Below are 19,765 nucleotides of genomic sequence, written 5' to 3' on the forward strand. Positions count from 1 at the left end.
GCAGCAAGCAAGCCTCCCTGCTCGCTTCAGTGCCTGGCTGCCGGCCGCCATCTTGGCTGACAGTTAATTTGCATATACTCACTGATTAGCCAATGAAAAGGGTAGCGGTCATATGCCAATTACCATGTTTCTCTTTTATTAGTGTAGATGACATAGTGACATGTATATAATTTATAAGTAAATAAATATTTCTATATCGGAGTGGTGAATGCTCAAATGTTTTCTACTAATGGGGTAACATGGTCAAAATAGCTTGGAGGCCACCTCGCTAGAAAACCATTAAAGACTCCTCCATCCTACCTGGCAAGGCCTGGGACCTCAGAGGTCTCTGCCAGGTTGGCTTAAAGAAATAATCAGCTGTCTAGAAAGATCTAGGGCCTCCTGTCCCTTTTTTAAAGGGTGAAATCACTTGTATTTTGGTGAAACAGAAAAAAATATTATTAATATGACTGTCACTACCTAAACTCCCAACCATCCTCAAAGGAAGTCACATCAGAGTGGTTCCACCCTGTGCAATTATGGCCACTGAAAGGCAAATAAGGACCAGAATCTAGTCTGTGCCCCACTCACCAAGCCGTATGCCCGTGGAGGGGTGCCTCTGCCCCAGGGAAGAGGGCCTTTTACTAACTCTCACGAAGGTGTAAGAATCAACAGCCCTGCTTTTATTTATTTATTGTGTTACTTTATTTGAATATAATTTTCTCATGTATGTTGCTTTCATAAATACAGTTTATTGCTCATTTTCTCTTAGTCTACTAATAATTTTGAGCTTCCAGCTCCTGGAGATGGAGCATCATTGGGAAGTGTTAGAATGGGGCTCTGGCTTTAGTAAGGGCAGCCCCTCAAAACCATGGTGAGCACTCAGAAGCTGAAGGTCAATTTCAGCCTTTCTGTCTCAGAGATGCCCCGTGGCCATGTGACTAGGTGAGTTGTTCCACACCTAGACAACAAAGAACTAAGCCTCAGTCCAGCTTCAATTGGGGACAGCCTGTTCCCTGGGTCCTGAGATGTGACCTGGCTCAAATGTCTCCATCGGACATAGCCATCCAGCCAGAGAAAGTTCCAAGTCACTCAGCCTGAGACGACAGTGGAATAATACAATCCTTTTGAACACAGCCTCCGGCGGTAACGGATGTCCACCTTTGTCCCTGCTCACCCTTATCTTCCTGCAAATTCCACTGATTTATTTACTGGGAAATGTGATGTTTTCCTCCCAAATGTCCTCTCTTCTTAGGGAGTAATTTTGCTTCCCAGCTGTCACATAGCAAGGAAAAAGGGAGCAGTGTTGGGCCTCTGTGGGCTGCTTCCCCTGTACTCCTGGGATTCTCATGCATCAGCCTTGGGCTCCTTCATCGATTTGACAAATTCCTTGACTTCTTCTTCCAAGGTTTTGTTCCTCCTCTCAACATCCTCCCGGGAGCGCTCCATGTTGCGGAGGCTGATTTCCAAGGCTGCAGACTTCTTCTTTTCCTTCTCCAGTTCTTCATTGAGCCTCACCACCTTAGCCCAGACGTCATAATTTTCCTTCTCAAGGCTACAAGGAAGGAAAGAAATGAATGAAAGAATTGAGTATTACCTCTAGACTCCCCCTTCACCCTTGCTCACACCCTCCTCTATCCATTTGCCTTTCCACATCACAAGACCCATACCCAACCTGTACCACTTGTTTACATCCCAACCCCCACGTGAGTATTTCCTAGGAAACTGAATTCCCACAGCATGTCTGAGCCTGTTTTGTCATTTAACACCATCTTGTGACATCTCTTGTATTTGTTGTTCATGTCATTTTATGTTTGATGTCTTTCACCCAATAATAGTCTTTAAAAGAAGGGACTACATCTAATTATACTTATTTCAATACCGCCTCCCAGCACCTCGCATTAGTCCTGCTCAATAGAAATATTGATTGACACCTGAAGCCCCATCCATGTTCCACAGATTCCATTCCCAACACCTTTGTACGCTTAAGAGCCTTCTCATCCTGCTTCAATGGTGAGTATGGACCAGCGCCTTCCCTTAGTAAGGCCTCCTAGGAACCAAGATTTGGAGAAGTACAGGGAACTTCCCTTTGGAGCAGCAGTCTTGGCAGTGCCACCCTCACTTCTGAATCCTGCTCCAGGTGAAGAATCTGTTGGATTCCTGAATTCAGGGGCTTTTCACTATTACTGGCAAAAATCCTAATCTAGTCCCAGGTGGCCCCCTGCCTGGCTGTGCTGAATTAACTCGCAGGAATGAGAATACATATGCCATTTCTCAGCCAAAAGAGGGGATTTCAGGCTTGTGGGAAGATTGTGTGATTGGAAAATTGCTTCAGAGTTTCATTCTGAGAGGTACTGCCTCCCTGCTCCCCCAAATGCCTAATCATTTTACATGGAGACAAGTTCCCATCTGAGCCCATGCCTGACTTCTGTCTTCAAGGGCTTTGCCCCGTTCTGCATATAATGCCTCTTGTCTACCACTTCCTATTGCTTCTTAAAATTAAATCAGTCTCATTCCTTCTGGTCCTCCCATTACAAAGCTCGTTTTCTTCTTCAAATTCTCCATCTACCTCTTGCTTCGGGAGACATTTCAAATGAGACATTATGCTACATCCTGACCAGTGATTTTAGTGGAGAGGTAAGATCTGAATGGGCTTGGGAGCTGGTTGAAGCAGGTGCAAATCCCAGCCCCACCAATAATTAGTTGTGTGACCTTCAGGAATCTTTTTGTCCTTCCTGACCCCCCACTTATTCTGTAAAGTGGGGATATTACCTATTTCAAAAGATTGCTGTAAGGATTACATGGACAGATGTGTCTGAAGCATGAAGCTTAGACACTCCGGACTGTTTCTTCTCCCTCCACCAAGGATGGGAGGCCCGTGATGGTGGATTCAGAAGACTTTTCCATTCAGGAGGAGTGGCTGCCTCCATGGCAGACAGTTCTTTCCCTACCCTGTCAGTGGCATCCATGTTAGAGTACAGTGGGAGTCTTCTCCAGGATGCTTTGGTCACTGCCAAGGCGTCACACCAGCCTTTTAGTTCTACCAACTACTGATTTGTGCTCTGGCCTCCACTTCCCTACCCTCTCTCCTCTCAGTGACTTCCTCCTGCTCTAGCCCACCACTGGTCTGGTGCATGAACACCTAGACCTGCTTCCTTCCTCTGCCTCTGCACCTTTGGTCTCTCTGCCTGGCCTGCTCTTCTCTCATAGGTAGACCTGACTTGCTCCCTCTTCTCCTCCAAGCCTTTGCTTCAATGCCATCTTCTCAGTGAGGCCTTCTTGACAACCCTATTGGAGCCCCCTTCTGGAATCCCCCAACCTCCTGCCCTGATTTATTTCTCTCCATGGCATTTTCTACCATTGGGCATAGCATATATTTTCATTACTTATTTGTATTGTCTGTCTGTTCTCACTAGAAGGAAAGCTCTATTAGCACAGGGACTTTTGTCTGTTTTGTTCAGTGCTATTCCCCAATAGCTGGGATGTCACCTGGAGCACAATAGGTGCTCAATCAATATTCTCAGAATGAATAAATCACACTAATGTGAAAAAAGTTTTAAGTTTATCTTAATTTACTAAGCATGTTGAACCTTAAAGAATTGCTATTTAGAAAATTGATTAAGCTACATTTTTCATGAATTTAATTTGAAGCTGAGTTTTCACTAGCTTAGTCACTCATCACTCCCTTTACCCTTTTTTCTTATCAGGCCTAACTGCTAGAATTACTGTATTCTCCAAACTGAAGGTTCGTAATGTCACTTCTTTGGCAGATGAGAACAATCCCTATTGCTTCTTACGATGGAAGCTGAGTGGCTCCCCTCTGTATGTGACTTACCTTTTAATCTGTTCCTCATAGTCTTGTTTCTGTGTTTCTATTTCCTTTTGCAGCTCCTGGACCGTCTTTTGCAAAGACTCCAGTCCCTCTTCTCCAGAGTTCTTTGTCCCAGGCCCGGTTTCAGAGTTTGGGCTCGAAAGACTATCTCTCTTGGAGTCGCAGGCATGGGAAGCGAGTGCACCTGCTTCATTCTCAGGGGACCCTGGCAGGGTAGGGATGTTATCGTAGGTGGAAGTCCTCTGGGCATCAGAAAAGTTCTGCACACCTTGAGACAGTGTTCTCCTATGCCCCTCCCCGGCCTTCGCCTCTGAAGACGAGGACCAGAACTCATTTTTAAAGATCTCCACTTTGCTGCTGTTGGCACCTTGAAAAGCTGCTGTTAAGAAACATTTTCGATTAGGGAGGGTCTGAGTCCTTTTTCGTGATTGCAGCTTCCAATCTCCTGGCTTTTCCCTGGGAGTTTTGCTGCTGTGTTCCGGAAACATGTCACTTGGCTGTTGTTCAGTGGGGCTGGTTGCTTCTGAGTCGCTGGCCTAGAAAAAAAATGGCCATGAAAGTTACATGGGTTTTTCCCACGTGTCATGTTCCCAAGGAAAAAAAAAATAGAGGCTTGAAAGAAAGCATTTCTGGGCAGCACACCTATGAAACTCGTCATTAGAAGACCATCTATTCATTGGTCACATTAGTTGATTATCTGACTGGCATTTTTTTTCTGAAAGGACGTTGTACTTGAAGGAACTCATATTTTAAAGGTGAAGCCCTGATTAAAAGCATTATATGTTTAAGGTAAAAGAGTCCTAAGCCAGGATTCTTTTATAACTTTAGGATGGGGAGGCTTTTCTAACTAGGACTCAAAATCCAGAAGCCATAAAAGAAACATTTGATAAATTCAACCTACATGGCATGAGCCCCCAAACTTAAAAGAACAAAATTAAAACAAAGAAATCACCACATGCTAAATCACATAAGAAATGACAAAATGGCAAAAATATCTGCAAGGCATATCACTCTCCCTAATATATAAGGTTCATAAAAATTGAGAAGAAAAAGACCAATAACCAATGGAAAGGAAAAAAAACCAATAACTAATGGGAAAAGGACAAGATAAAGAGCTCACAGAGGAAAATGCAGCGGGCCTTTACATATAAGAAAAGATATTTGGACTCTCTTATAATAGGAAACCTCAAATTAAAATTACTGACAAATCAGTTCTCACCTATCAAAAGGACCCCCACCATAAAAGAACCCCAAATCTGACAGTACACCTCTGCTGGTGAAACTGTAGGGAAACAGATTATTTTATACATCACTGGTGGAAGTACAAAATTGCACAAACTTCATTTGATAATTTTAATGAAAATTACACATTACAAATCTATGTACCTTCTGAGTCAGCAATCCCAGTTCTGGGAATTTAGCCCAGAAATACATCTGCCTGCATACAAAATGAAGCCTAGTCAAGGTTATTCATTGCAGCCTTATTTGTAGTATGAAAACCACCTTTTTATCCATAGGGGCTGGTTAAGTAGATTATGGTACAAGAGTGGAACACTATACACCTGCAAAAACATAAGGTCATATGAGGTAGCTGTCTATGTATTAACATGAAAAGGTCTCCAGTATATATTGTTAAGTGGAAAAATTCAAGATACAGAGTGGAGTGTGTGTGTGGTGTGTGTGTGTGTGTGTGTGTGTGTGTGTGTGTGTGTGTGTGTGGAGAGAGAGAGAGAACTCAAAAGAGATTGTTATATTTTGTGTAAAAGGGAGATAAATAACAATTTACATTCATATCTGCTTATATTTGCATAAAGGAACACTGGAAAGATAAATAAGAAACTAAAAAGGCAGGGAAGGATGGAGTGGGTGAAGGTAGAGGAGGGATCAGGACTTCTCAATGTAGCTCTTTTTCTTCCTTTTTACTTTTTTTCAGTTAAATTAAAAAGGAAAACAAAGAGAAAGACCAAAAAAAAGAATGAGTCATAAACGTAAAATCTGAACATAAGGGCTGAAACTCTTCTTCTAACGCTTCTGCTAATCAACTGCTTCAGCAACCCCGTCTGGGGTCAGAAGCACCTGGGTTTTGAGGTGAGAACTAGATCAAAATCTTATTCTGTAACATTCTAGTGCTGCCACCTTGGGCCATCTGGTCGACCTCCCTGAGACTGAGATCCTGAGACATAAAATGTGCATGATAAATTCTACCCAATAGATTTACAGTGAGGAGTCCAGAGCTGATCTGTTTACATTTCCCAGCAAAGTGCCTGCCCAGAACTGCCCACACTGTTACCATTAAAGAAGAAACCTGTCAAATGAGCATAACAATGGCTAATCTGAAGCACTTCTAGGATGATGCCACTATACAAGGTATGAGCATTTCTAAATATTAATTTAATTGTTGAGTGTTAGTAAGATGCATTGTGTCCAGACTTTACCTAAGAAACATCACCACCAACCACTGCCTATGTTTCCCCCACATCCTTTCTTATTCATCCTCAAGATTAAAAGTACTATAGGCAACTTACATTACCAGGTCAACCCGAAATTTGCAGTTCATTCCTTGGTCACACATAATGAATCAGGCTGCTATATAAAGTTCACATGTTCTTTTATAAAAAACTTGTTTTATAAATATATAAAACATATTTGACCTTTGTAAGTTGTTGCCCTCAAACAACCTAAGTTTCAGAGTCTGCAGAGTTTTCTGACATTGGGAACGTGAGCCCCAAGCCCTCAGTACAAATGAGGGGGTTGACATTGCTGAGACAGTTTATCAGAGCATGGGAAATATTACACGAACACATCACATGCTCTGAGAAAGAAATCACGTTTCATGGGTTAGCAGGAAACCAGTTCTCTCTGGACTTTGACCCAGAATTTTCAATAACCCTCACTCAAACATTCACAAGGTGGTATATCTCTTTTCCCACTGAACTGCTCTGCACTGTGTTTCAAAGAGTATCCCTCCAGAGTGTGCTTCAGTGAAGAGTTCCATTGCTCAGTCATTGGCACACACATCACTAATCTCACCCCCAGGATGCAAGCAGAGACTAGACTTTGAAAGAGGCCAAGCTTTCAAGATGCCCGGGATGGGAATGGCTGGAGGTGGGGGGAGGGTGTCAATTGGGGGGAAAGGAGACATATGTAAAACTTTAGACAATAAAAATAAATAAATAAATAAATAAATAAATGCATTCCAATGAGTCTGTACCAGCTGTACCCATAGCCACAGCATCATCAAAAACTCCCCCAAATTGCCACCCACAGCAGCTCTTACATGGAATGACCTGGATTAAAGGATGAGTCTAATGGAAGGCCGAAGGCTCTCTGCACCTTACCGTGTTACTGAAGCTGTCTGTCCTAGAAATTGGGACGTCCTCAGAGGCATCCCAGCCCACAGAGCTTCGAGCCACTGGAGGTTTCTTGGGGTCATTTTTGGGAGCCGGGGGTGACAGGGGTACATCCTTGGACTTGGGGAAGAGGACCTCATGGTCTCTGATCATCATGGTCATCACTCTTTGGATTTGAGGAGTCCCTGAAAGAAGAAGAGATTTGTGGTGCTGGACCATGGTGTAGTCCTCAAAGGTCTCTATACCTATGGGATGTCTCCAAAAGTGTCTCTAAAACCACAGCGCCCCAAAGGACCTCATTTGGCTCCTCATAGGACTCTTCTTAATTGCCTGGGGTAGGACACTGTGGTGAAAGGGATGAGCTAGAACAAACACGTGGATTGGAGTGAAAGGTGGTTATTTTCAGTTTACACCCCACTGGCTCAGTCTTTAATCAGGAAATTAGCAATCTAACAGCAGAGAAAATTAAGACATCTGTCTCTCCTAATGTGGTCTTCAATGTGACATGCAATTTTTATTGCACACACAGTGAATATGTGCCAGGCATATTGCCTCCCCAAATCTATGGCAGATATCAGTACTCTACGGCAGGACTTTTGCTCACTGATCCCAGACACAGCCTCAGAAGCCTTTCAACACAGCTTTACAAGTACTCTTTTTGTGACTTGGCTTATAAAATGAAACTTGTTTACTCTCTCTGGCTAAGGGTATTTAAACATAATAAAAGATTAAGAAACATTAGCTAACTGTTTTTGTGCCAGTCTATTGTATGTACTGTGTGACCTTTAGGTAAATCTTTAACCACTGCTGTGATCTGGAGAATGGACATAATTCCTGCCCTGCCTACTTCATAGGGCTATTTTACAATTCAGACAAAATAATCAGCTGAAAATTCATGGCAAATTGCAGATCAGTGCCCAGACATAAGGGCTAGTGTCGTAACTGTCGTTAGTTCCTCTGCATCTGTCTTACCACAGGACCATCCTTACCCCTCATAATCACAGCAGGGTCTTCTACCTTTGACCTGATAAGATTCACACCAATCACAGTAGCCAGGTTATCCACGCTCATCTTGTTCACAGCACAGTTCAGCTGGATTTCATGTAGGAACCTGTGAACAGACAGGCAATCCCAGAGTAAGAAATAGAAATTTACCAGAAGAAAGCACTTCTGGGTACCAACGAAATCTCAGAGATGCATCCCGATTCTCCTTCTGATCTCAGGAGTGGGATCAGCCTGCTCTTCCCAGGAGAGTTTAGCTTCACCCCCAAAGATTCAAGATCAAGGAAGAATAGAAACCAGGAGGGGCCTGGCCAGCTGAGGTGGTGGCCTTGGTCTGGGAGCAGGGAGGGGAGTTACATTGGCAGAAGGCAGGATCCAGTTTCAGGGAGCTAAGAGGAGACTAGAAGGACCAAAATGGGCATTTGATTGCCCCTTGTCCTGCCTTTATAAGCTTATCCCCCAGGCTCTCAGCACCCATCACACCCAAGTCTCCAGAGAGGAAAATATCAGAGATGGGAATCCCAGTGCCTCCTCACTCTCATCCTCCAATTATAGCACCAAGTATCTCAAATTCTCAGCAGGTGCTCAATAATTAACAATTAATTTTTACTATAATTCTACCCAATTGAGGCATGCACTTCTGATTCACAATTAAAGAAAAACTAAACAGCCAACAAAGGAATTTCTACTTTTTCCAGAAACCATTTTTAAATGGATAGGCTGGAACAACATAAAATTTGAAACACAGAGAAAATATCAAATAAATGCTGGTCTGTCCAAATGAGAAAAGCTTATGGAATATTATGATGTTATTTATAATCCTATTGTATGACATAAGAAAGTGTTCACAATGGAACATTAAGCCAAAAAAGAAAGCAGGGTACAAATATATATATGTAATTTTATGTAATTACATGTATATATGTAATTCCAATTTGGTATAAAAATTGTTCCAGTAAATTTATATTGATGAGTGTAAAAATCAATCATAGAGACAAAACATCCAGAAGGAAAAACACTCAGGTCTTAATAGTGATTTTTACTGGGTAAGGAGATTGTGGGTAATTTTTATTTCTTCTTTACAGTATGTTGCATTTTCCTGGTTTCCAAATCAAGCATGTATCACTTTTTATTATCTGGAAACTATAACAAATGATTTTTTAAAATTAAGATAAATTTCAGCTCTGTCTGGCATGGAGATCCAGGCTCCCAACTCAGCAGGTCTGGGTCAATGCACATGCTACATGCTGCCACAGAGATGACACATAGCAAGTCCTCAGAAAGGGGAACTGGAGTGTATGCCTCTGGGGCACTAAGTCAGGATGATGGGAGATAATTCTAGAAACATTATAAAGATTTCGGTTCTATTGTATGCCCTAGGACTCTGAGCAGTGCTGAGGAAAGCCTAAGGAGGAAGCATGTACATTTTGTATGCCGATCAAACTTTCAGAGGGTCCTTTAAATTATCTTGTGGACACAGGAAACTACCTCGGAGCTATGTAAATAGAGTTGACCTTCCAAAGATCTGAACTAGAGTCTCTGAGTTCACAGAGACACTCTTTCCTTCTCTATCCAGGAGCTTAGTTATATTCTTATTATTAAATTTATTGGTGTAACATTGGTTAATAGGATCATATAAGTTTCAGGTGTGGATTTCTATGATACAAGATCTGCATATTGCACTGTGTACCTATCACCCAAAGTCAGATCATCTTGCATCACCATATATGAGGCCCCCTTCACCCCTCACCCCCTTGACTAGAAACTGTGTAGCTGATACTGGGGGACTCCTACCTGCAGATGTAGCTCAAGAGGCTGTAGTTGTCTCGAGGAAGGGTGGAGAGCTGCTTCATCAACTCCTGCTGAGCCTGGAAAGACATTTTTAATACCAGTAAATGAGCCTGCTCACTTGCCAGCAATGAGACCTTGGAACATAATTGGTGTCTGCGTAGAAGCAACACTTTGGCAGTGCTATTGGAGTGTTACATCTCAAGTGTTCATTAAGCAATTACTGTGGGTATGAGTTGTTGATAGTCCTTGCCTCAGGTTCTTGGAAGAAGAACAAATAAAAAAGTAACACTACAAGAAAACAATGAGCCTCTCTATACTGTTTTTTGCAACATTTTGTGAATTTACAGTTATTTCAAAATAAAAAGTTATTGAAAGACACACACAAAACTCTGAGAAGAGGAATTATCTCAGGGAGCCACAGACCGCACAGGCAGCTGAAGCTGAAAGGAACAAGAAAAGCTCCCTGTCCTTACTCTCTCTGGCACGTGCATTCTTTGTATGCCCATGTCTGACACTTGTGGTCATCATGGCGCTAGTACAGTCAGACCTCTCACCTGCTCTCCAAGTTGGGCAGCTTGACCTCGTGTCTCAGTGGGTCTCAACAAGGCCATATTGCTTGAAACCCTTATCAAATGCCTCCCCCCTCTCTTACTAACTTTAAAGTGACTTTGGGGTATTTGATTAGGGGCCAATTCTTTATTGGATTGTTACCTCCCATGAAGGCTGTCACCATGATGGGCTTCATTTGCCTTTGGTTTACAGGGAAGTTCCTGTTGGACAAAGTATCTCACCAACAGGTATGGACCTCCTGACACACTGTTCCCTGCCTACCAGAATAGTGTTCAGTAGCCATCATCTTCTTTCCAAGCAGGACACCTAACTCTAATGAGATACCAACCTTTGCCTCATCTGCATTCATGAGTTGCCCACAGAGCAGGAATCCCTCATACTGGCTCCAGGGAACCACAGGCTCTGGGAGGTCTCGGAGGTAGAGCTTTAATAGGGAGGCCACCGTGTGCACATCTGTATCTCTGAAAGAAAATAAGCAACACCCTTTGAAAGCAAAACTCCAGAAGTCTCCTCAGCTCCCCCGTGGTGATTCACTGAATAGAACCCAGGTTCCGCAGGGAAGCTTTGCAGAGAAGTAGAGTCTGATAAAGGTATATTGACCAAAACATTTTTGCTAATTCCTTTTATGGAATAATCCCCCCAACACCTTTTCCTTACTGCATCAAAGGCAAGTTCAAGGTCTATTTTTTCATTAAACCTTCAAGAGTTTAATCTTCATTGCTTTCTTCTTCCTCCAAGTCCCTTAGCACCTCACAATTTAGCATTCTGTACTTAGTGTCTCATTTTTTATGTGATAACTGCTTTATATCCATGGTCCATTGATCTATTTGATCCCTCAGAGTCTTAAAATAATTCTGAGATTCATTCATATATTTATGCCATCATTTATTCAATCAACAAGCTTTGAAAGAAACTATTCGGTGCAAGATACTATGTCAGGCACTAGGCTTTCAGCAGTGAACCCAAGGGACACACAGGACACCTCACTTCACTGAACCTCAGAGGTGTGCAAACTTAAATGTTATCAAGTCATTACAATATTGTGTGGTTAGTACCATGACAAGGGAAGTCCTGGACCTGGGATCATATGGAAATGTGGAAAGGGACACTTAATGCAGAGTTGGGGAGCTACAAGGGACTCTTTCGTCAAGATCTGTAGAGTGACCAGGAGTTACAGCATGGGGCCGGCAGCATGTGGATCAGCCTGGAGGCGGAGGGAGGAGACCTGCGGCAGGAACTGAGACAACATTCATTCGATCGCCTGATTAGCGGAAAGAGACACGGGCTCTTCAGCTCAGCTTCTCTGGTTTACAGCAGGAGTTGATACACCATGATCCCAGGGCCAAATCTGGCCCACTGCCTATATTTGTACAGCCAGCTAGCTAAGAATGGATTTTACATTTTTTAATGGTTGGAGAAATAACTCAAGAACATTTCATGGCATGTGAAAATGACATAAATTTTGAATTTCAGCTCCCATAAATAAAGTGCTATAGGAACACACTATGCTCATTCATTTTTGTATAGTCTTTGGCCAAGTTGAGATAAGAGCAGAGTTGAGTAGTTGCCACAGAGACCATCTAGCCCACAGCACATAAATATTTCATATGTGGCCCTTTTAAAACGTCTGCTGACTCCTGGTTTATAGAGCTGTTGCATTTATTCCATAGAGAAAATAAATCTGAATCTACCATATACTGGAAGATCATTAGTAAAGAAATATTGATTTATTTCATATCAAGAAAAACTGATGTTCTTAAGAGATAGTCCTGATAGTATTTAGAAAGCTGTGATGTGGGAAGAGGTTCAGATAATCTGAGTGTCTCCTTTGGTCAGCAATTGGGAATATAGAATCTGCTGGGTGGAGTACCTCCTAGGGAGAGACAGGAGGGGTGGATTGGACAGGAGGAGGAGAAGGGAGGCCTTAGAGGCAGCAGAAGTGAGAATGCCAGGACTTGACTAGAAAGCTCTGTCTTGGCGCTGTGTGCACATTTTTGAACACTTGTTTCTGACAGCCAGCGGTTGGAGGCAACCCCTTTGCAGCCCGTGAACTCTGTACCTCCGCCTGCACAGACCAGACGGCTGTCTATGCTCCATGGCGGCCCTCAGGAAGTCAGGGGGTGGGGTTTCAGGAAGAGACTTCCCTGCTGATTCATTGCCTAAAAATATCCCCAGGCAAAGCCCTTTTGGCAAAATACACAAGAAGTTCCCAAGAAAGTGTCAGAAAATCAACCAGCGCACACCTGGCAGGAGTAGCATTCTCCTAATGTCATGTTGACCCAGGTCTTAATCAGAATCCAGGGTCTACGGTTTGATTGGGGTCTCTCTCACCTCACATCCAATTAGTCTCCCAAGTCCCCTCAATTCTACTATCCAAATGTCACATGAATATCTCCAAGTCCCTCCCCTCTTTCCACTCCACTTTTCAGAAGGAGGATTTTTTTTGTCTCTCCCCCTGCATGTGCCAACCCCCCCACCCCGCCCCGCCCCTGCAGCAGGACTGCTCAGCCTCCTAATCTAGCCTCCTGTCTCCAGGGTTCCATTCTCCAGTGCACTGTGTGTGGCCTGGCACAGCCCCCAGCACTCAAAACACACCCACAGAAGGAATGTAGAAAACAAAGAATTTGGAATGAGAAAAAGAGCATGGAGGATATGTCAAGAAAACAGTCTTTTGAAGAGAAACAATAATAAAAACTACTAGACAGTTTAGTCAGGAGAAACTAAAACAACATGAATAGCCAATATTAGAAGAGAAAGGGGTTATAAACCACAGATACAATATAGATACCTCAAAGTTGGCATCAAAGAACACAGTTAGCTATGTAAATCATCCTAGAGCATCGAAATGCACAGAAAGCTGCCCATTCATTTTACCAGGGGAAGATAAGGCTGCATCGCCTGGCTAACTCCTCATGCTTCTTTATTTTGTCTCAGCTTAAATGTCATTTTCTTGGGGAGCTTCCTAAATCCACCAGATCATGTCAAAAACCCCTGTTCTAAATTCTCACAGTACCATCTCTCTTTCATTTTTAGCACTTAATACAATGAAAATTATAATTATTTCTGTAAATTTTTGGTGCCCCATTGGGACAGGGCTGATTCGGATGTCATTGTTATAGTCTAAATTTCTAGCATGATATTTCCTGAATTTGCTGTTCCTCCAACCCAATGGAACATCCTTAAATAATGTTTTAAATCAAAGACTAAGAGCAAGTCAGGAGCCAGGGGGCTTCTGAGTTCAAGCCCTGGTCCAGCAGAGGTGAGCCAGGGCTCCCCATAGCTCTGCCCACCTTCCCTTGAAGCACTGATCTGATAACGCAGAATGTCTCTGTGCGTTTCTCCCAGAGTCAATAGGTACTGGAAGTGTACTAGCTCTGTGATCAGGCAGTAGCCAGCCTAGTAGAGGCTGGACAAAGAGATTTTTAAATTCATATTTTTATCTTGAATGAGAGCCTGACACACCTGTACTAGAATCTGCCAACAGAGTTCCTTTGATTTCCTTCATCCAGAGAGGCAATTTTGGGGAACTCACAGTGAAACTGCACATGTGACCAAGGTAAGGGTCTAGATGAGTACCCACAAGGCGCATGTGGGCCCAAAGAACCAGTCCTGGGAAGACCCTGAAGGACCCTTCCTATTTCTGGCTGTGGGAACTCCTCAGTTCTGGCAGTGGAGATGTGTGCTAACTTTCCTCCTTCCAGATCCAAATATTTCAGAAGAATCAAAGACTCTGACTCTACCACCCAGGCTGCTTTTATACACGCAGGAGGCTAGGGCAGGTATTTGGCAACCAAAATCACCTCTATGCCTCCTGGCTGACTTCACATGGCTTTTGCAACAACCCACCTGCATCTTTTGATCAACTCAAAGCTAATTAAAAACATAAGAAGAAAAGTGAATATAAAGGTGGCAAGCTTAATTGAACGAGTGCCTGGTAATGAAAATCAATTTATGGTGATGCTAAAAGGTCCTTAAATTTCATGCCCATAACCTGGTATAAATCAAGTAACAACTCCACCCCATCGCTTTCCTATTAAAATATAGCACCCTTGCTACACTAACCTGTTATGTGCCAAGGACAGCAAAGACAGGCCTACGGTGGTCCAAACTAAGACAGTGGCTGTGAGAATGGAAATGGATGGGTGTTAGAGATGCTTCGGAGGCAGAATGGAAACACTGGGAACTGGAGGGACAGGAGAGGGAGAGGTGAGCAGTGAGACTATCCACACAGCATGACACCCAGCTATTCACCCTTCCCCAGGATCAGCCCCGCTCTTCAGTCCTCAATGAGCTTGTGAAGAATTTCAACCTTTGGAAACTGGATAGTGCTCAGGCCTTAATTGCTAAATCTTAGTTTATGGGCCGCTGATTTGGAAAGAATAATGACTTTTCCTTGCCAGCAGGACAAGTGCATGCAAGCAACCAAGGCAAATATTGCACAATAAGCAGAGCGCGTGCACTGTAGGGTGGTGGTTGTCCTAGCTGAGCATAGCAGACAAGAAAACCTTGGCTGGGAGGCTGAAGGAGGTGGGGAGGGAGGGGAATGGTGGGGAGAAATGTCCCTGCACCAGATATGCCCCAAACAGGGCTGGGCAACATCCATGGGAAAACACCAGGCAGCCAACCTGTTAGTATGTACTCCCTCCAGAAGGGCTCAGAACTAAGTTCAGAATTGGATAGGACTGTGCTCTCCCACACTAACAAGGGCCGGTTCTGGTCGCTTCAGGAAAGCTGAGGGAGACCATCGCAGCCCTTGGTTGGATCTGGACATGGTGCGTTCTCCACCACACCCAGTCTGTTGTACAGGCAACTCAGCCCCACGTTCCTTATCTGCCCTGAAGGCTGGGCCTGGAACTAGGACACATCTTTCCCTCTACCCCATACTTCCCTCCCCCTGTATCCTAAACATCTCCTGAGTCTGCCCAGCAGGCTCTCGGTGGAGCTCACATCTCTCTCAGGTAATGGATCACCATGCTCTCCTAACTGTGCCCCAGGCTCCCACATTCTAAACTACGAGCAAAACAAAGGTTCTTTCTGTTGCAAGCCAGGGCTCTTGGCAGTGTCTGTGTGAGTCCCATAGCTCAACTGGAAGAGAAAAGTCCTCTTACGCAAGTCAAGGCAGAGGGGAGGGCGAGGTGAAGGCAGCGTACCTGTCAAAGGAGGGCCTCTCCCCTGCGTCAAAAGCATCTCTGAGCTGCTTCACCAGGTTGTCCTGCCCAGGCAGCCGGAAGATGCCCTCTTCATTCAGGCCATGTTCGAGGATGAACTCAGCACACTTCTCCACGAGGATGGGCACCAGGTGGGGGCCAAATTTCTGCTCATAGGCCACGGTCTCATCCAAACGCTGGCCAAACACCGCTGGAAGAGAAAAGCAGCACCTGCCCATTATTTTGAGTCCCGTTGGATGAACGGACAGGTCAGAGCGCTTTGCCTATTTCTTGAATTTCTGTGTTGCCTATGACCTCAAAGGTTTTGGGGAAATGATACTAAACAAAATAGAGGAAACAAGTCGCCCACAATATTTCCTGGGGCTGGAAACTGGGCCAGTCTCTGTCAGTCTTTTTCTCTTGACACACATTTTTACGTATTTAAAGTAACAAGTCACTTTTATCCAGTGTGCTAGGAATTGTGTTCAGCGCTTTGCATATCTTTTCTTGTTTAATCTTGACAGCAATCCTACGAAGTGGTATCAACTGTTATGCCCACCTTATTGTTAGAGATACTGAGCCTTAGAGGCACTGATGAACTTGCCAAGGTCAGAGACCAGGGCATGGTACCATCAGAATTCAAGTCCAGGCAGTACATGCAAGAGAATGTGCTCTTAACCACAGCAGCGAGCAGGTGATTTTGAATAACCTGCTTGTGTTATATCACACTAAGCATAAGTCTGTCACATGGATGTCTCAGAGCGTGTTAAACCAGTGTGGCGTTTGAATAATTTAGGTTGGTTTACTGTGCTTGACTATTTTAACACTGCCACACAGAGAACATATTCATTCGCCTAGCAGAGTTCCTGGAATGTACGTAGCACAATGTATTTTTTTCTAATTAATTGTTTAATTAATTATTTGACATTTGGATGGATGAGCCCAGGCTATTTCGTCTTTTGAACTACTTCCTTAGGGCAAAGTCCCACATGTAGAATTACTAGTTCACATGGCTTGAACATTTTAATCACTCGATGGTATGCAAATCGCATTCCAAAAACACTGTTCCAAATGACAGTGCCTCCAGCAATGCATGCACGGACCAGCTCCGCCCCAGCCCTGTCAGCGCTTGGCTCTGTCCTTTTTCCACCCCAGCGGTGTAATAAAGTTAATTTCTAAATCAGGATAATCAGTGGCTACTCATTTTTTCCCACGAGGCCTGGAAGTTCAGAAGACAGGTTATGGTTTCAGCTCTGTCCTGCCTGAGTTTCCCTCTGTTATAATTAGGTCTGTGGCACCAACCACTTCAAGCCCTGGACACGGGTTCCCAAAGCCTTTGGGTTTTTTCCCATGATTCTCTCTCTAGTTGGTCCCCTGGACGAGTCTCTAATTAATGTGGATTCCACCTATCAAGAGCTCTAATGGGTTCTCGAATCTCCCATGTCCTTTCCACTCCTATCCATTGTCCCAGGCCAGCCCAGGCTGGATTCCTTTCTCATCTATGACGGTGTTTCTTCTCTTCTACTATGTTCAAAGCCCTCCTACTACTTACCTTTCTAAACCACTGGTCTACCTGAGCGTATTCCCCCTTATTTTTAATAGTCAGCCACTTCTTCCCAAATTACCACAGCAGTGTTTTTCAAATTACCCCTCAAAATCCTCGGGGTTTCCTCTGAAGCCCTTCCCTCATCACATCAAGTGCTTGAGAGGTGAGGGCATGGGATCCAGGAGCAGCTGAACAAGTGAGTCTCTGTTCTCCCTACTCCCAACGAGACCTGCTGGGCTGTTGTCTGTTTCACTTGTGTTTCAGTGACACTGATTAAATATTTCTGTGGCTGAAGTTTGGAAGCTGGGGCTGGCATTCTTTAGATTGGCATTCAGTCTGGCACCCACCTACCTTTCTGGCCTGACTTCCTGCCACACCCTCAAAGGCACCTCACCTGGTGTTCCGAAAGCCCACAGTGCTCGCCAGTGTTCATGCCCTTGAATGGTCCCTTCTCACTGCCCAGTCTGTTCTTCTCTCCCCTCTCTGTCTGCTCGAATTCCATTGGTCTTCCTTGGCTCCATTCAAGTATTGTCACCTCTGGTAAGCCTTCCCTGACCCCAGCCTGAGAGATTCTATCTCTACTCTGTGTATCCGTATCCTTCTCAAATATCCAATCCCTTTCCACACTGTGCTGTAATTATGTGTATACCCCTGTGCCCTCTGTATAACTACAGGCTCCCTCATGCCAGAAATATGGGGTTGGTCTCTTTTTACTCCCAGTGTTTAGCGTAGGTCTTGGCACAGGTAGAGTCAACAAATTTTGCTAAATTACTTAATAAGTCATTTCATCTTCAAGCAAATGCTTTCCATGATTCATGATAATTTTGGCATTTATTTAGTTTAAACACTAGTCGAGATCTCAGCAGATAAATTCAGCTTCACGCTAACATTTATTGAGTACCCTGCCATGTGCCAGGAGCAGGCCACATGGCATTCCATTGGCTACACAGAGTAAGGGACTGTTATGCTCAATTAGCTTGTCATCAAATTATGAAAATGAAAAGACCCCATGCAAAATAATGAAAAACAACGAGAGAATGTCAATACAATATAAAATTAGATTGCTGTTTGTCCATGAAATGACCTGGGTAGATATATTCCCCAAATTGGAGGGAAATAATTAAAATGATCTGACTTAAAATATAGGCCACACGGCATTTGTAAAATTCCCTTTGAGGGGTCTAGGGAGAAGCACTTCAAAGGGAGAGGTGGATGTGCTTCCGAGTAGTTGAAACTTGAATTCAAGGGGCCCACTGGGCCTCCTAAGGGAAGATCTCCCCAACACAATGTGACAGTGTGCACACAGCTATCAGAGCTGTCAAATGTGAGCAGCATTTCCAAGGTCCCCAAGCAGAAGGCAGGTCCACTTTGCAGGTGATCTGGAATCGAGCTGCTTCTTATACCCCTCTGCAGTCAGTCCTCTAACTTCTCTCCTCTTCTGAGTCCATCAGTCTTGTCCTGTGTTCCTTCTCTTTTCCTCCCATACTCCACAGTCAGTCATTTCAATGTCACGTTCACCAGTGCACTCATTCCCCACATCTTTTCTCTCCATCATCTCCACTCTGCTGATTTCCACTCCCTCTCCACGCCTTTGTCAGGACACTGGGAGCCATGCAGGAATGTAGCCTAACATTTCATGGACATGTGTACTTCCAATCTCTGTAAGATCGGTTCCAAAGCTACACCACTTCCCTTGAGCTCACCACCATTCCCTCTCCTGTCTCAGCAGGTGACCTTGTCTCCTCTTTCCCTTATCTCCCCAAATTGAGGACATCATGAGTGAACTCCCTCATTTCCAGTCCCTGCCTCTCTCATTCTTCTTCCTGTCTGCCTGCCTGTCTCTCTTAGAGGGAGAAAAGGACCCTGTGCTTCCTCCAAGATAGTGTTGTCCTCCACCCTGTTCACCTCTTCCAAGATTTCACTCCTTCTCTTTTTGTATTTTTCTCTTTCAATTGAAAGAGCCCACATGTGTCTAAGTCTTTGCTAATTTATTAAAGACTAATCTCCTACCCCAGGTCTCAAACACCCAATGCTGTCCTTTCTTCTATTCACCAGTATATTCATCCAAAAAACAACGAGTCTCCTTCTTGAGTCGTCCACCCTCACAGCCCTTACTTCTGCCCTTAGCATCCACTTCCCAACCCCTCAATCCTCTCCATCTGATTTAATCAGCCTGCATCTTTCCACACAGTCTGCCCCCAAAAATTTCCAGTGCCCTCCTCTGCGTATCCCACACTCCACTGGTCTTCACTGAAGACTCTGATAGGGGTGATTCTTCTTCCTTTTCAAGACTTTCTCCCTACATGAGTACAAAATCACCCACTCTCATTCTATCCCCACATCTCTATGGGCTCTTTTGCAGTCTCCTTTACTGTGCACCTTCTTCCACCTGCTGTGCCATTTCCTGGCATTTCAGCTCAGATGTCCTCCCACTCTAGACATTGGGATATCACCTACAAACCGGTAACTTAAAATCCACATATCTGCTCCAGGTCTCTCCGTAGCTCTATCTCCGTCATCTCTCTCTCTCTCTCTCTCTCTCTCTCTC

General features: G+C 44.1%; 1 protein-coding gene across 1 annotated transcript; it reads right to left on the reverse strand.

Moving 5' to 3' along the window:
- Positions 1–665: 665 nt before the first annotated feature.
- Positions 666–18,552, reverse strand: ARHGAP25 (Rho GTPase activating protein 25). The gene is made up of 8 exons (XM_005867820.2): positions 18,522–18,552; positions 15,675–15,882; positions 10,853–10,985; positions 9,958–10,031; positions 8,151–8,272; positions 7,150–7,346; positions 3,815–4,347; positions 666–1,534 (listed from the first exon to the last, which is right to left on the reverse strand). The coding sequence occupies exons 1-8, from the start codon at positions 18,550–18,552 to the stop codon at positions 1,327–1,329; spliced, it is 1,506 nt and encodes a 501-aa protein (XP_005867882.2). The 3' UTR covers positions 666–1,326.
- Positions 18,553–19,765: the final 1,213 nt, after the last annotated feature.

This window comes from Myotis brandtii, unplaced genomic scaffold (genome assembly GCF_000412655.1).
Source record: "Myotis brandtii unplaced genomic scaffold, ASM41265v1 scaffold251, whole genome shotgun sequence".
Taxonomy (NCBI): domain Eukaryota; kingdom Metazoa; phylum Chordata; class Mammalia; order Chiroptera; family Vespertilionidae; genus Myotis; species Myotis brandtii.

Excerpts from the sequence above, each read along its gene's own strand:
- ARHGAP25 (XM_005867820.2), bottom strand. The coding sequence starts at position 18,552 with ATGCTGCTCACATTTGACAGCTCTGATAGCT. Across the intron at positions 15,883-18,521 it reads ATTTGACAGCTCTGATAGCT|CGGTGTTTGGCCAGCGTTTG; the intron begins GTGTGCACACTG and ends TTTCTCTTCCAG. Across the intron at positions 4,348-7,149 it reads CAGACAGCTTCAGTAACACG|GCCAGCGACTCAGAAGCAAC; the intron begins GTAAGGTGCAGA and ends TTTTTTTTCTAG.